This window comes from Rattus norvegicus, chromosome 5 (assembly GCF_021556685.1).
Source record: "Rattus norvegicus strain SHRSP/BbbUtx chromosome 5, alternate assembly SHRSP_T2T, whole genome shotgun sequence".
Classification (NCBI taxonomy): domain Eukaryota; kingdom Metazoa; phylum Chordata; class Mammalia; order Rodentia; family Muridae; genus Rattus; species Rattus norvegicus.
The window spans coordinates 88,079,539-88,098,317 of NC_141538.1; the positions used below are offsets into that span (position 1 = coordinate 88,079,539).

Below are 18,779 nucleotides of genomic sequence, written 5' to 3' on the forward strand. Positions count from 1 at the left end.
CCCACTGAGCCATATGTAAAAACAACCAAAACATTTTTATTGAATTTTGCAATACTAAACTCTTATTCATGTCTTCCTGAATAGTTACTCAGTAGTTCTCTCCTCCCTCCCTCCTGTCCTCCCCTCTCCCTCTCTCATTTGAGTGCATGCACTATGCATGTGTGAATGTTTGTCTTCATTTTGCATATGATGCATAGGTGTGCGGGTGGCCACTGGTTTTTATTTTTTTCCTCCAGGCATGGTCTCTCTATTGCCTACTACTTGTCTAATGAGCTAGGTCAACTGGCCAAGTGAGCCTCAAAGTTTCTCCTGTGTTCACCTCCCTAGGCCTGAAATTATGAGAATGTAACCTTCATCATTTTTCACTTTTATGTAGATTCTTGGGACCAAACTTATGTCCTTGTGCTAACAGAGCAAGCCATTTTCCCACTAAGTGATCACGCCCAATCACAATTTTTTCCCTGTGTTGTTGTTGCTGCTTCTTCTCATTCTTCCGTTCCTCCTTCCTCAGCATCATAATCTTACGATCCAAACCTGTCTGTTAAATCTCCTGTGGCTCAAAGATTGTATTCCTTAAAAAGAAGTCCCAAATTCTCATGAGGTAACCTTGTTAAATTTCATATTCTTTCTAGGTTAATTGATGCCTCAGCTTTTGCACATGACATTCTAAATAATAACTGTATATTAGTAAAATACCATTTTATGTTCAAATTATTCACAGCCCATCAAAAATGACCCTCCTGCAGACTCATCGTGTCAAAATGGTGGAAATCCTACTACAGGTGCTCATTCTAAACTTGGAGGTTATTTTTAACTCCTTTTGTAGTTTTAAATGCCTTTCCTTTTCATTTTTGAAATATTGCAGCCTGGTTTTTAAAATATATGCATAAATATTCTAACTACTCACTGTCTTCTTTGTAACCATCATAGACAACCATATTTTTACATAGTAATTAATAATCCAGCCCCACCAACCACTGTCCATGTACACGATTTCATCTTGAACAGTCTTTTCTATCCAACAGCCACAGTGATCTGTTTAAACTGCAAAGCAGATCGAGTCACTTTCTAAATTTGCAATGGTTTTTTGGTTTCTCCAGATTAGGTTTAAACTGAATTCTTCTCTATGATCTACATTCTACAAAATCTGTTCCTGTGTGTTCTCTGAGTGTGAAGAAAAGCCATGCAATGTTCATCTGATATTGTCTGTTCCTCCTCTATACACACACTGAATATTAGCACCATAATGACATGGAGAACTCATTAACCATTTTCTGTCCAGCTCATCAAATTGAAGTTGACATGTAGTGGATGCTCAATTAAAACTGCTAAATGAACACATGCCTTTCTGAATAGATAAAATTGGGTACCATTCATAGTTTCGGAAAAATATTCACTCTGCATCCATCCATTTCCGAATTATTGAGCTACTGAGGCAGCATGCTTTTATCTTTATACTTCACCAGATGGTAACTACATTAAATTACATAACTATGTTGGCAAAACATGTGATGAGCTCCTTGAAGAGAGAATCACAAAATAAGACGTTATCATTATGCCATTATTGTTATTACTAGTAGTTTAGTGGTTTCTGCTATGACTACTAATTGTGTTTGATTTTCGCATCATCTTTTTCACTCACTTTTTAATCTCTGGGTCCATCCCTCCTTTTTATTCTAATTTCCTTTTATTCTGTTTCAGTGAACATTTTATGTCACACCACATGGCAAAAAATGTCATTAAAGTGCCCAATGCACCTTTAGTCTTTCCAAGTCAACTTATTCAGTATGCCAATCCCCACCCCCAACAGCCTTGTTCAAAGGAATGAGGAGACAGACAGGAGTACATAGAAAGACATTAATTTGAAGAAGAACTATGAGGTCAGGAGGTCTAAGTAAAAGTTCCAGCTTGAATCGTCATTGAACAAGCTCAGGGAAACTCAGTTATTTTACTTGCAAAATAAGGATATTATTTTTACTGACTTTATGAAATCCATATGAGGACTAAAAACTCCATCTAATAAAATAAATGAAAATACTAATTCAAAATAAATATCAGGAATCAAAGAAAATTTGTAAGGTCTGAATTAGTACAGTCACTGACACATGTGAAATCACTGATTACATGGTAAATGCTGTCTATAATGTCTTATCTACCCACAGTCCTGTGATCTGCTTCTGGCTGGGCTGAGCTCTTTTGTGCCTTCGCTTTATTTACAATGTCTCTTGGCAGAAGTGTCAAGATTGAGTGTGTTATTAAATAAATATTGAATAGATGCATAATGTATATATAAGAATGCATAAATCTAAATAATGTGTGCTTAACTCTATGGCTTTTCAAAACAAACATACCCAGGTACAACTAGCTAGTCCAAGGAATACAACATTACTTGTGCGCCAGGAACTTTACTTGCTCTCATTTAGTCATTGTCTTATTTGTCTTCCCGAAAGTTCCCCCTGTCTTTGGATGTTTAAAACTATGTGTTTTTACAACTTTGGACCAGTATAGAAACAGAATTATAAAGCATACATACATTTTGTGCCTGAATTATTTTACTTTTAGTGTTAGACTTGTGAGACGTTCCCATATTGTTGCATGAAGCAGTGACATGTTTTCTCATCACTGTATGAGGGGCCCTCACTATCAATGTATTTATTTTCTTGAGGATAGGCATACAATTTAATGGTTTCCTTATTTTTTCCTATTTTAATTGAATTTGCTATAAACAGTCATGGCTTTCAGTAGACTTGGATACACTTCCTTTGGCATACCTCTTAGGAGTTAAAATGTTTTGGTCATAGCAAAACCGCATATGTGATTCTTAGTTCATATCATTAACAGCTTTCTGAAATTGCTGTAACTAATTTATGCTCCCTCTGGCAAAGTGTGCAAGCACCCATGACTTCAGTTTTCAATTCTTGGTACTGTCAAGCTTTTTCCTTTGTGCCATGGAGTTCTATGGTCTGTAGTGTTAGAAGGCAGTTTTCATCTACATTTTTTTCTGATAATTTAAGCATCTGTTCAGATGTTTGCCATCTATAGATTCTTTTTTGTGAACAACTTACACCTGCATTTTATCCATTTTCTTCCCTTTTTAAATAGGATAGCTTCCTTATTCTAACATCAGGTAGAAGTTATTCGTATAATTTATATAAGAACTCTGCCACGCATTGTGTTAACATTTACATTCTATTAATAGTATATTTTACGAAGAGTTTTAATATGTTCATATTCAGTCCTTTTTTTATACTGAGTATTTTTAGGTTATTGCATATGGCCTATTCAAAGTCATTCTGTCTAGTCTTTAAGAAGTTTCTTTGATCTCTTTGTATGTCTTTTGCTATGACTCTGTCACCTGTACTGACGATATCAACTACCCATTTTCCTGAAGCCCACAGTGCTGTGTACTCCCTTCATTCTTCCTCTTACAGTACACATTACTTCGGATCATAGATGTTTGTCTCTTCATTTTCTCTGGGGCATCCCCACATCCCATTGAATCAATTATTGAAATGGTTCAATGTCTTATTTCATTGAACATGTATCATAATGCTTCCATAATATCTCTCCAACTGGTCTATTCCTTCATCTCATTTTCTAAACCCAATGGCCCCCATTGTCACAAAGCTCATCCCATTTGCTCTCCCTATACAGAGAAAGAATGGCATTCTAAAATATAGTTCACTTCATGCAATATTTTTTGAAAACTTTCCCAGAATTTCTACTTTTCTTACATTTATATTCAGCTCATTAGTGTGCATCAAAAGTTGCAAAGACTTTTAAATAGTATTGTTTTTTCTCACCACTGAGCCTTTTGTTTTAATCTCATAAGACTTTAATTTCATTGAATATTCCTTTTAAAAGACTCTTCTGTCAGCCTCTGCATCTATGCCCCTACCTTCCCATTTCTCCTTCAGATCTCAAGCTGTGTATATTTCTCACAGGAATTATCCTCACAAAACATCTATAATTTGATATTATATAATAGCCCTCATAATCTTCTCTGTTATAATCTAGTACTTTTATTGCTGGCATTTTGCTCTATCTATAAAATACATGTTTCCTTGAAGGAAGCTATGTTTCTCTTGATCTTCATCCTATAATTATTATTAACTTACTACTGAAATGAATTTTAAAATATATATGTACATGCATACATATGTGTGTGTTATAATGTGACATAGGTCATACTATGTAAATATTTTACATTCAATCATAAAACATATACAGAGATAAATATATATGTAGCAGATATAGACAAATATAGAATCATATATAGAGGTATTGACTTAATCTAAAAGGTTCATAGATGTAGTCTAGTTGTAAATTTGAAGCACAGTTCAGTAAAACTTTGATGATTCATCAGTTTTATAAAACTCAATATTGGCCACTAGAAAATATTTAAAACATTCCCATCCAGGCAAAACTTCCAGTAGAGGGCATGGGATACCAAATCAGCCACAAAAACTTTGACCTACAATTTGTCATGACCACAAGATTTAGTGGGCTAAAGGTGACAGACAAATTGTGGAAGTGGCCCACCAATATTTAGTCTCATGAGTTGAGATGGATACAAACCCTGACACTAACAAGAGGGCCAATAGGCAGAGGCCGGATAGACCAGAGACAACTGAGAGAACCAAACACAAATGGAAAAAAGTCAATGGAATGATGCCTAATAATATTCTGCTATACTCATGGATTGAAGTCTACTCCAAATGTCATCAGAGTGGCTTTACCCAACAGCTGATGGAAACACATGCTGAAACCTAACAGCTAAACATTAGTTGGAGCTTGGGAAATCCCTCAGAAGATGGGGAAGAAGAGTGCTAGAAGCCAGAGAGGTCAAGGACATCACAAGAAAAACCACTGAATTAACTAACCTGAGTCAATAGTTGATGACAGATACAGTGTAGTCAACCAGGGAACCTTCATATGTGTTACAGTTGTTAGAGTGGTCTTCTTGTAGGACTCAAAGAGTGGAAGCAAGGGATGTCTATGACTCTGTTGTCTGCCTTTGGGATTGCTTCTATCTACTGGGTTTCCTTTGCTTGCCTTAACTGGAGAGGAGGTGCTTAGATTCACTACAACTAGATTTTCCATGGGTGGTTGATATCTATAGAGGCTGGGACTTTTCTGAAGAGAAATGGAGTAGTAGATGGGTCCAGACATGTTATGAGGGAGGGACCAGGAGGAGAAGGAAGAGAAAAAATGGTGGTTGGTATGAAAATAAATAAAATTAAAATAAAATTAGAGTAGTAACAAATCACTCTCGTCAAAATTACTCAACTTAATTGTTTGATAATACTTGACTCACATGTGTAATATTTCTACCAAGTATATTTCCTTTTTTTCCTTTTTTAATTGGATATTTTTATTTACATTTTAAATGTTATCCCCTTTCTCTCCCACTTATTAAATACACTACTTGAAAAGCTAACCAAAGCAATCAGACAACAAAAGGAGGTCAAAGGGATACAAATTGGAAAGGAAGAAGTAAAAATATCACTATTTGAAGATGATATGATAGTATACTGAAGTGAGCCCAAAAGTTCCACTAGAGAACTTCTAAAACATATAAATAACTTCAGGAAAGTGGCTAGATATAAAATTAACTCAAACAAATTAGTAGTCTTTCTCTACTCAAAGGATAAACAGGCTGAGAAAGAAATTAGGGAAGTGACACCCTTCATAAAAGTCACAAATAATATAAAATACCTCAGTGTGACTAAACCAAGCAATTGAAAGTTCTGTATGACAAGAACTTCAAGTCTCTGAAGAAAGAAACTGAAGAATATTTCAGAAGATAGAAATATCTCCCACGTTCATGGATTGGCAGGATTAATATTGTAAAAATGGCCATCTTGCCAAAAGCAACCTACAGATTCAATGCAATCCCCATCAAAATTCCAACTCAATTCTTCACAGAGTTAGAAAGAGCAATTTGCAAACATATTTTCTTGTAATGCTTAGCTAACATGAGACCACTGCATCAGCAACTAGCTCACTCCTTGCTTGGGCAGGAATATGCATTGAGCATGCCACTTTGAGGCTAAGTGTCTTCCTCATTGTGATAATATGTGTGTCACAGGCTATAGTTTTGATTCCTTGGAACTGGGAAAATAATAAATAAAATTTCATTTTAAACTGAGATAGAACTAGGGTACTAGAATCCCCCTCCCTACTACATTGATCCTGGCCCATTTTGTCTATATGAACAAAGATAGCTGTTTTCTGTAAGTCAGTGCTTCAGATATTCTCCTACCAATATAATTCAGACAAATCTGTGTGCTTCAAGTAAATATTCTTTCTTACTACTGGTAGCCTTCCTCCAAACATTCCACTCTCAGCATCATTTTTAATATAAGATACTTAAATATGGACTCAGTCCTTCAGCCCAGCTCTGAAATATCTGACAGGATTGTTAAGGTCTTCCTGTGTGACAAGCATACTTCTAGTATTGGCACCCATGGACCACTGAGGTTTTAGAGTGCAGGGTCTTATACAGAAGTATCTAAGAGGGAAGAAATTTTAAAAAATGAAAATGAATACATAATTTGAAAAAAATGTAAGGACAGGAGAAAAAGCATTGAAGCTTAAGCTTTACTGGATCCATGGTAAATTAGACTGCAAGTGTCAAAATTTTCCTTGGTAGTAACATCTGATCATCTTACTAAGCTGATTATAGTTATAATTTACAGTTCTCTGTACTGTCAGCATGCACAGAACATGACAAAACGTACACTGGCACCCAACTTCCTATATTGAAATCTTAAGTATAATTTTAAAGACTTGATCCAGGTATCGTATGAACTGAGGTGCTGAAAATTCTAGTTCATTCAAGGCCTATGCGCCATGTGTCCCCCAACCCCATTTTTTTAAACTAAGTCCTCCTATCTACTATTTTCTCTACTAAAAAGGGAGTAATTCAATTTGTTTCTAAGTATCTGAGATGATATTGCTCTCTCTCTCTCTCTCTCTCTCTCTCTCTCTGTGTGTGTGTGTGTGTGTGTGTGTGTGTGTGTGTGTGTTAAAACATGAAACCATTATATTGGCCTGAGTTTCCCTAGGAGATATTCATTGAGTATCCCCAGTGAAACTGGTAAGCTCTGCATACACTATTTGCTAATTATGGTCTGTAATAAGTACATGAATCACAGAACTGTCAAGGAACTAGAACATAGATAGTCCTGTTAGGCTCTCCTAAGCCCTGTGCCTGCTAGTCTCACCCCAAGTTCTTGCCTGTGACATTCAGATCGATCTTCAGCATATACTTTTTACGAAGGTCATGATTTTTGTCTTCTCAAAGTTAAAGCATACCTTTTTTTCCCCTGACTGTAAAATTAATATGTGATCATTGAAGGAAAGTCGAAAAGGCAACTAGAAGCTTAAAATAGTATATAACTTCACTCTCCCAAAGTAACCTCGTTTGACATTCCGGCATTTTCTTACAGGATTAATTTTCTTCTTTTACATTGTTAAAACCAGTGACATTGAATAAGAAATCTTCCAGTGTTTAATGAATGCCAGATCAGTTTCTCTTATTTTAGAAAATTCTTTATAAATAATATTTTGCTACTGGCCTGATACTATGTTTTAAACTGTGAGACAATTCACTATATTTCACATATAGAAAATTGAGATCATTTTATAGTTTTTAAAAATATGTAAAAGAAATGAGAGGGGTAATGACATAATTATACGTAATCTCAAAAAGTTAAAGAAAGCATATATTGTTTATTATAACATCGTTATATATATATACATATATATATATATATATAACTTCCTTCCCTTACTGTGATATAAATCCAAAGGTATAAATTTACTCATATAAATTTGACAAAGCTGATTAAAGAGAAACATTTACAAAAATCAAAACTTAATCCCCATAATGGTTATTGTTTTAAAGGGCATGGCCAGATGTATCTTTCTATATACCAGCCAGCACTGAGCATTGCTAGTTCGTAAATCTACAAAAAGGGTGTATGCATCTTTTTATTAAAACCCACAAATGATTAGCCAATAAAAAGGAAATAACAGAGAATACTATTTGTGTTTGATATTTAAACATCACTTTCCAAAATATACTAGAAATCCAATCAATAAGATGATAAGATATGAAAGTTTAATATATAGTATGTCTGAGGCATCAGGCATCTATAAATAATATGGTTTAGACGTATTTTATCAAAGTAACCTGATAGCGCTCACATTCTCATGCCCTTTTCTAAAAACTAATTAATAACCACAGTTTCATGCTCTGTATGTGTTAAAATTGTTATGTATCAACTCACAGCTGCCTGATTTCCATATTTTAAATTTTAATTATTTTTTTCTGACTTTTTTCCCTCTTCCCTATTCTCCATGTGCCTCATTCTTATTGGTCCTCTCTGGAACTATTTCCCTCTATACACATCTAGTGCTGACCCATTTTGCATCAATTTCCTACCTTGAAGGTGCAGTTTGCTCTCCGTGCTTTGCAGAAGGACAGAACTCACAGAGTCCAGATTGTCATAGCTGTTACAGCCCAGAGGCCCAGTGCGTGTCTCTGTGACCTAGAGTGGACATTAAGTGAGAAAAGTAAGTTCGGCATGCTGGTCTGTAACATACACTAAAAATTGATTGCACAACTGGCAGATGTCTGGCCTGTGCCTGGGAATGTGTGTCTCAGAATAAGCAGACAGGACATTAAAGATGACCAAATACACAGACTGGATCCATAATGTCCACTGTCTACCACCACTTCTCACTTCACAGTATCACGCTAGGTGTTGAATGAATGAATGAATGAATGAATGAATGAATACATTGAACCACAAATATGGAATTCTCAAGCCTAGACTTCAAAATCAGAAAAAATAAAAACCACTATCATTAATTTGCCATATGACATAAGGAAGTCACTTAACTCCTCTAAGTGTAACCAAGCTCAAGCTATCAATGGGGGACACATGTGAAAACTTCAAGTGCCTGGCACAGGGAGTCTTCAGAAATGACCGCTGGTTACAAAATGCCCCTATAAATGGCAGTGAGTACACAGGTACCATTATCAGGCAAAAACAGTACAATTGTCTCCAGTTTTAAAAGAAGGTTCAGCAATAACTCCAATGAGTGCCACTACAGGATTAATGAATAAATAAATCTAGAATCTATCTATCGTGTCTTTGTAACTTTGTCTTCCAAGATTCAAGATGGCGACACAAAGGAACCTCTGTATGGAATGAAAATAGCCATGAAATTAAAATGGTTTTATATATAATGGTCCCTTCCCTTACTCCCCATTCTTTTGAGCTGAAGTGTGTGTTCAACTGTAAAAGCACAGCCTCCACTGAAGGGAAAGCCAACTTGTGGGAAGATACAGAGCATCTTATACATGTAGGCTGGTATCTTGTCCTTCCTCAGTCTCTAGCTTCCATTTTCTGTAAATTTAGCAGTGCTTTTATGTAAAGAAATAAAGTGATTATAGTTTTCAGGTTATTATTATTAATATTGCATCATCATCAACATGGTGTCATCATCATCAATGTGCATATTTACCTCTCCATATGGTCATATTATGTAATTGGAAGCATGCATCTCACACAATACATATATTGACCAGAGGGCAACTTTGTGGAGTTTGTTCTCTTCCTTCAACCTTTATTTGAATAGGAGGCGATCAAACTCAGGTAATCAGGTATATGCAGTACGCACCTTTACCAGCTGCCCAATGTTTGTTTCTTTCTTTCTTTCAAATAATTCCTTCTGTTTATGCTGAATAATAGTATGCTTCTCATTGAGTAAGACTTAACATTACTAACTTATTTTACTATAGTTACTTTATCTGGGTCATAGGCTGGCTTTCTTCAAATCTAGCAGTGAGGCATGTTCAAGTGTTGTGAGTCCTGAGATAGCTTCAAGCAAACAGGAAAACAAAAACAAAAACAAAAAAAAAAAACTTCCCAGAGCCAAATTGCACATAGAAGCCAGCGTTAGTGTAAAACTGGCTCATTGAGAGGCCTCTGTGCAATTTGTTTGAGAAATCCCTCCTAAAGAGGCAGGCTGCACATTCCAGGATGCACAGAAGAGGATTATCTCCTGACAGGGCTTCAATATCTCAATTCTATACCTCATCTGGGGGTAGAGAACTACTTGGCAATAATGAAAACCAATCCTTTGCCGCTACCAGACTCTCATGGCTTCATAAAGATCTGTCTCTAGTGCCAAACTCTTTAATAACATAATACCCCCAATATAGAGGATTCTTCCTGGATAAGCTAGTCCTTTGTTTGTTGAACTGATTCATTCCTCTCCTTGCTACCCTCCTCCCCAGTCAGGTTCTCCTCCGCTCACAGGTTTTTCTACTAATGATCAATTTCTGATTTAAGCTGCCTGAGTCCAACTTGACCTTCCCCCTCTGTCTCTTCTCTCTAGTGATGTCTTAGAGATTTTTAATATGAGACAAGATGTACATTTTACTCAGAAGTTAGAGCAAAGACGGAGATGGAAAATGTAGCCATAATCAAGTTTAAGAAAATTTAGGACAGAGAAAAATATCCTCTGACGAATTAATTCCTTATTTCAAGAAGAATGTCCTCCCGCACTTTCTTTGTAGAGGTCATCTCTAAACTCCCTGTACTGGAAATGGAATCTTAAATTTCCTGTACTGAAAGCCACTGACTTGATAGTCCAGAGCTAATATAGTCAACGTGTCTCCTTGACTTTGAATTAGTTAGAATCGAATCGACTTACAAAGGTATTTCCTCTGTAGACATAGTCAAGTGTTCGCTAATCACATGTGACTAAACCCACTTCCTGGCCAGTAAAGATAGAGGTATTTCCAGTATCTCGGAAGGTTCTGTGGGCAGTGTTAGTGCAAATGAACAGTGATCCGTGAGCAGGATGGCTGAGTATTCATTCACAAGTGAGTAGTTGTCCATAAAATCATCTATTTAACATACACGGACAGCACTATAGTTAATTCAACAATGGTCATAGCAAAATATATTTATAAGTCACTAGATAAGGCCATCCTAATGAAGACACTCGTTTTCTAAGAGATTTGGTAAGATCGATATGAGTGGTGGGTGAAGCAAAGTATGTTTGCTATCTGCTTTCAGATTGTCTCTATCGTGGTTCTGTTTTCTTGAGAATCTAAGTACACCCTAAGGCTGTACCTTGATTGCTCCAGTTGAAATCTGGATCTCATGGAGCCTTCTCATGGTGCCATCACGGTCGACAAAGTAGGATGATGCAAGCTGGTGCAAAGCTTCAACACTTTGGGTAGCATTTCCTGACTTCCGGTCGAGGCGACTTTTGTCCATGTACATGGTCAAAGCCTCCTCTCCTGCAGGGGAAAGAACAGAAGATGAGAAAGGTTATTCCAATTTCAGTGTGGGATGAGGGATTCCGGAGTTGGGATGCTGAAGACAGACATATACTCCAACCAAGCAGTCTGAATATCCCTGTACCCATAAAATCAAGGGCACAGTGCAGAAGATGTAATCCAGAGTTGTTATAGATCCCATTAAAGCAATGACCATCAAATAATGAACAGCAATCACAGTTCATTTCCAAATAAACCTGTTCATGTATTTCAAGGGCCTTGTCTTACCTAATGAAATCCTCTAGTTCTAAGAACGTTTATGATTGATTTGGCATAGATACCTTTTCTTTGTATTTTTCCTTCTGTTTCAATACAACTTAATTCTTCCTTTTCATTTTTGCTACCATTTCCTTATCATTTCTTCATATCCATCCTTTTTTTATTCTCAGTGTACTCTTTTATTGATAGACCAATCCAGGTAATAGATATGTAGAGTAATAATAGACAGATACAGGAAAGGGAGTGAATAGACAGGTAAATTCTTAGGTGGTTGTATGGAGAGAGAAGGAATGAGATAGAGAGATAGAGACTTTTTAGATGATTGATGAATGGAGCAGTGAAATTAAGTTATAAATAAAATCTATCTTACAGATATAAATATGACTATATGAACTTATAGATTTTCTTTCATGAATTTTCCTAGAAATTCATATATAGATTCCTAATACTACCAAGGTATTATGGTATTGGATGTGCTAGTAATCTATTTCAATGTAAGATTGTGAAAAACTCTAGATGTTTTCAGCAAGTAGACAGGGCTACCACACTCCTGCCTCCATTCTTCACTGACAACGTGTCTACATTTCTTAATAGTCCATCTGAACTCGTCCCTGACTTTAGTCTATATCATCATTATCAATATCAGCAATATGGGAGAAATAAAAAAGAACAAGAACAAAACTCAGCAACAAAACAACAGCAACAAAATCCCTTTGGGATTATCAGCAAGAATGAATTCGTTAAGATGCAAGGACTCTCTTTATTTCATATTAACACTTAAAAATCAATTAGCATTTGACACTGCCTTTCGATTGATGCTGCAGCATGTTCTAAGAATGCACAAAGCAAGCTGTGCACCCGATTCCAGCCACCACAAAGGAAAGAAGGTGAGAGAAGGAAGATGAGAGGTGTGGTGGGTGGGAAGAATGAAGTGAGGATGGGAGGTTGGGAAAGAAAGAAGAAAAAAAGGAGAAAGAAAAATAGACATAAAGGTGAGACAGGGGTGGTGACATTCACTTTTAATCACTGCACTCAGTTGTCAGAGGTAAATTGGTGAGTTTGAAGGCAAGCTGAACTGTGGTGAGCTACAGGCCAGTCAGGGCCATAAGATAAAACAAGCAGCGAAAGAGACAAATTAGAAAAACATGGAAACTAAACACAAGATAAAGGTGAGAGATGTTGGGAGAACACAGGACTGATGGAGTAGACAGATCAGAGGACATATAATCAGATTGCAGAGCTTAAAAGCAAAATAAAAATAGTTATTAAAAGGTGAGTTAGTTGATTATTATTTGTCATTATAGCCCAAGATTGTAGAACGAGCCTGCCTTGGCTGGAAGTCGTTTTCATCAGTTCAGATGCTTCATGTGCAAGAGTGACACAAGCTGCATCTCCTTCCAAGGGTTCTGATACAGGAAATACTTGGATCCTACATGGCATTCGGCAAACATATTATTAGTATTAATTATAATAATTTGATAATTGCAGATATCCATTAGACAGCACTTACCATTACATAGAATGAACAAAATAAAATATTTAAGGAACAATGCCTCATAGTACATTCCAAGGCATAAAACCTGATATGTAGGACAACTGGAAAGTTTTTAGAATATGAACGACGTTTTGAGTTAAAGAGAGAACAGAAAACTTACTTTCAGGTGAAGTGTGTCCTCTCCCTCTCCTAAATGTTTGACTTTTGAAATTTTACCCAGCTTTCTAGGCCATTTCTAAGACCAGTTTCTCTTCCGAGCCCTGTATCTGGCATACCCAAGTACATCCCTAAGAACTGCATAGGGATTGGCTATAACGCTATGTCATCAACCTAAAGGAAGGAATCATTTGCCTGCAATTTGCCCCAGATTGTACATTCAGCTCAGGTCTAGTGTCTGTGCTTGGCATTTCCCTGTTTGAGTACTTTGGCAGCTGTCACAATGACAAAAGACTAGGACACTCAGCTATGCTATGAAACGGAATGCCACAAGAAGATTTAGAATAAAAATGTATCTCTCATTGTAGTATTCTCATTGGTAGTACTCTTCTTACTACCTTGTTGACATGATGTTATTTTCACTGTGTTACATTAAATCAAATGTACTATTAAATTTAATTCCACCCCTTTCTGTTTCCTTTTAAAAATGTAGTCTTTAGAAGTATGTCTGGCCCATTGTAACCCTTAAAAAATCAATTAGGATGGGGCTGGGATGTTACTCACTGGTAAAGTATGTGCTCAGCATATCCAAAGCTCTGAGTTTAAACCCAGCCATTATTTCCCTAAAAGGTGTGTGTGTGTGTGTGTGTGTGTGTGTGTGTGTGTGTGTGTGTGTGTGTGTGTTAATTACAGCAAAGGAAGGAAATTTCAAAGGGAAGTAAGGGGAAGGAAAGGGAGGGGAGACAGCAAGAAGAGGGAAGGAAGACAGAGATGGATAAAATTTGAGAGACTGTGTGAATTAGTTGGTGAGTAAAGTCACAGACCTGGGAACTAGAGTACCTAGATATAAACTAGGTAACACCTGGAGAGAATTTTAAATAGCTTAGAGTGCTTCTACTTGGGATTACATACTGCTTCTATTATCCAGAGAAGGTTGTAGGGAAAAGCAGCTTAAGATGATTTTCATATTCCAGATAAATCACCAGGGCAGAGGGACACACAGACAGAAAGAGAGACCAGTGTGTAAGACCTCAGTAAATAACATAGACCACAAGTCCTGAGAACATGTTCTCTCTCGTGATGCATACACTCAAGTAATGCATGGTCCACTTTACTTCTGTGTTAAATATCACTGCTGCACAAAACAAACCCCTCTTTACCTGACTGCCAACAACTCTGTTTTGCCTAATGCAACCCTCTTTCTTTCTTTTGGTTGACTGCTCTGCTATGTAAAATGAAAGCACTTTACCTTACTCTGCTTTTCTGTCCTGGCTAACATTAATTCATTCCCCTTTGTCTGATAAGACCTTCCCTTAGAATCTGTCGCTCTGCCTCCCATTCCTGACTTTACCTGGGTTGATAATGCTTCCCAAGTATGCCCACAATTGCCTTCAATGCCACAACATACTACATATCGTGCTGTTTTTCATTAGGGATTCCTAAGCTAATGGCTTGTCCCTTGCTTTAGATCAGAAGTACTGTGAGGTTGGGTCACTTGTAAAGTCCTTTTTTATTCCTATTTAGCACATGTGAGCATGAATTTTGTACTTAGTAAATGATCGTAAGACTATACAGAAATAAATAAATATGGAAACATACCAACTCTACAGGACTTAGTTATTGACCTATCTACATGAGCATCAAGATTGAAATATCCCAGATAAAGATGATCCAAGTACTTCTTGTCATATACTTTGACTGAATTCTGAAATGGATATAAGCTTGCATTTTCTCATATTCCCCGTTCCCTATTGGATAATAGGAAATGCTACTATTCGCTTTGAGCCTGAAAAGTTCTAGCTTAGAGATGACTTTATATCCAATTGCACTTTAAGAGTCAGGGACAGTGGAAAGAGTAAATGTGAATCACCCAATTCATCTTTCTAATGTACTCAATGCTTCTCCTAGGGTTCAACAAAGAGCAGATGTTCTGTTATCATTTGACAAGGAAATGGATGGGCAGAGGATGAATGTGTGGACAGATGATTGGATAAATGAATGCATCAATAGATGGGTAGAGAAGTTTATAGTAAGTGAGGGTAGGAGTTAAGGCAATGAAGCAGTAGAAATAAATATTCCACATGTCAGCTTCAGCTCTCGTAGGGGCCTATAGAACAGAAGGTGAAACAAGCCAGTTCCCTCTGGACAGAGAGCTGGCAGAAGCAAGCCTTAGATCAAGAGGGGTTAATGGACTTCTTGCTGCATTATTAAGACTTAATTTCGTGTATATTAAGAGAATGTGCTGTTTGGAGCTTCATTCCCACTTGGGCATTTCAGCAAATTGCTTCTTCACCCCATACAGGCCTTTCCTCAGTCTTCTAGTCTTTCCAGCATTTTGCCTTACTCCCTGAAGCACTTTTCCTTAGAGGCACAAAGCAAGACTGTTAACTCCAGCACACAGAAAACGGAGAGAGCTGGAAGCTGGTTATTTTACTTTTTGAGTCAATGGAAAATACTGTTCTGTGGGAGGCACTGAGGTAACAAAACTTGGGGATGATGTAATATTTTCTCACCCTTTCTTTAGAAACATTACGATTTTATTAGCTGCTATCGTCTCAGCCAAAATAATGCTTCCTTATATGCAATGTGGAGAATACCAGGTTCCATCACAAGAACACATAAATAGACAAGGAAGGAGCATGGGTCCTCATATTTATGTATAATAAGGTCTGAATATAGTATGTACATTTCTATACATGCAAAATCTCTCATATAAGCATATATGCATATGTGTATTAATGTGAGACTGTGCACATATCCATAAACAGGGACAGTCACTCACAGTCAAGTTTTGAGGGAACGCATGTATGCCTTTTAAACAGGTAGGCACATATTCCAAGCATGAATGCCCATTTAATCAGGCATATCTCACAGATATCTAGCCTACAAAATGCTTTTTTTAACCCAAAACCATGACTTTCAGAGGGACTATGGAAAATTACTGTATGCAATTCCAAACACAGAATTTCTCTCTAAACTATTTTCCATCAGATCATTTTATCAAGGGGTTTTGTGCATTGAACAGTTTTCATAAAAATTTAAAGAGCCAGTGGAAACACCTAAGTTGCTGGTCCCTTCTTCACCTCTTGTATGCTTCCCACTCAGTCCTTCCTCTTTCATTTCCCTAAAGAGCTGAGCAAATGCACTTCTAGTCCTGTACATGACAGTTTAACACTCGTCTTTTGTTATTTAATTATGCCCTTAGGAACTTACTTGACACCTCAGAAGGTTTATCAAAGCATTTCTTCGCTGTGAATACAGTATTCCGAGGGAGACAAAAAAAAACTATAATAAATAATATTTTCTACACTTCTTATAGAGATTGGAAAACTGATATCCTGGCAGGAATATGAGTTTCTGAATACCTCCCACTCTTCTGTTGAGTGACAGGATATGGCTTCGATCACGGATACCCTGAGTTCTTTAGTTCCATTAAATAATAACAGTGATGATAGTGACAACAATAGCAAGAATTTGTTAGTGACAGTGAACTCAGCATTTTCTGCCCTTAAGCCACATGCCAGTGTTTGCTAAGGATTTTTTATATATCTTTTCTTTTAACCCTCACAATATGTATTAAAAGAAAGCTATGGGGTTGGGGATTTAGCTCAGTGGAAGAGCGCTTGCCTAGTGAGCACAAGGCCCTGGGTTTGGTCCCCAGCTCCGAAAAAAAAAAAAAAAAAGAAAGAAAGCTATTAGTATGACTAAGTACAAAAAAATGAAAGCAAGGCAAAGCGAACTAAGTATTTGCAGATGTAACATCTGAGATGATGAAAAGTGTACTGCGGAACTAGAATGCAGCTGGCCTCATTCTAGACCCTGTCCCTTTCCTTAAAATAGTTCCTTAACCCTTTCACTCCTGGTACACAGGCCTTAAGAAATATTTTTTCCAAGCATGAATGAAGGAATGAGTGAGTGAACAAGTGAAGTGATGTAATGTGAAGAACCTCGCATAGATTCTGACACACAGTATTTGATCCATGGTAAATGTCTCTCTCTTAGTTGCTCTGCCCATCCTCAGTGAGGCCTGAGTGAATGTTCAGAGACTGCTGTCCAACATCAGATTTCAATTCAGTGCTTTGCATATTTTAAACTATTGTGTTGTAAAAACAGGAGAGGAACAAGGCTCTGTGAATAATTTACCACCTTGTCTCAGAGAAATTAAAAATATATTTCACGGAGAAAGAAATGTCTTTTGTTACTCTGAATTTCCAGGGACTGAGAACAAAGCAGAGCTTTTAATGGAAGAATTGTGCATCAACTATGTTTTCTCTGTGAAAAAGGAGCTCAGAGTCATTTAAAGGAAAGGGTATAAGTGGATGCCAGGTTCTGTAGAAATCACCTCATTTTCTTTTTACAAATGAGTATGGTTTTTACTAATAATGCCACAATGAAAGTCCTTAATTTAATATCAGCTTAATAAGAGTTAAAAATAAATGCTAATCTGTTGGCTGTTGGAGAGGATAGTTTTATGAGTTGCCAATTGGTTAAAGATACAACTGATATGTGATTTTGTAAATAATGAAGGTTTCGTGATCAGGAAATCTTGAATTTTGAACTTAGCTGTATCACATATTGATTGTAATTCCTCTTGGTTCTGATTTTATTATTTATAAAGTAAAAGCAGCTATTGGAATTTAACTTCCAGTTCTGAGAAATACAGACAACATAAAATGGACACATTGCAGCAAACCTCATTAACTAGTGGCTAAAGTGATTCTAATAATGAATGAATTTATCTATCCAACACCTATACCATATTCCCCAAGTCATCAAATTGCTGATTTTTTTTATCATCAAAATATATTCAAAGAATCTGAGGACATGTTGCAGTAAGTAAACATGTTGTTGTTTGGCATGAGGACCTAAGAAAATAGGTGGCATGAGAGCATCTGCCTGTAATCCTGAGGGTTCTGGATAGCTCAAGACAGAAGAGTTCCGCTGGGTTTGATAGGCAACCACTCCAAATCAGTAAGTTCCACCTTCCGCAAGAGAATTATCTCAATAAATAATACAGAAAGCAACTTGAGCTAATATCCACTTTGAGATTTTATACATTCATATGTGCTTATATGTGTGTGCGTCTGCACATATGCTCACACACATGAAGACCTCCATGCTCACAAATAGTGTATATTCATCCTGAAAAGCACTGCCACCTGCCTTTGTCAAGACACCCCCTATTGAATGAAAGTTCCACTGCGTCCATGAGGTAAGTACAAATGTCCAAAGGAAAAGACCCACGTTGGAATAACACTTCAGTCTGTCCAACAGATTGATTTATGTTCTCTTGCTTGGTCCATAACCAAGTGCATCTCATCAGCTCTATACAGGTGTTGAAGCACTGAAGATTTTCAGAAAGTACAGCGAACTTAGTTACTGAAGAAAAAAAGACTTTAGTGCTTAAGGGATATCAAATGACGCATTCAGGCAGGACACCATGACTTAAATGCCCCAGTTTATACCAGTTCCCATTGTTCCTGTGGTCTTTTCATTGGTTTCAGTCTACTCCCTTTACTCTTTCTCTCACAGATGGATTAC

At 36.9% G+C, this 18,779-nt stretch overlaps 1 protein-coding gene across 1 annotated transcript in view; it reads right to left on the reverse strand.

The window, feature by feature from the left end:
- Positions 1-18,779, reverse strand: part of Brinp1 (BMP/retinoic acid inducible neural specific 1) — a 200,444-nt gene that overhangs the window by 61,824 nt on the left and 119,841 nt on the right. The window contains 2 exon segments of the mRNA NM_080482.3: positions 8,453-8,558; positions 11,160-11,329. Coding sequence (NP_536730.2) covers positions 8,453-8,558; positions 11,160-11,329 — 276 coding nt within the window.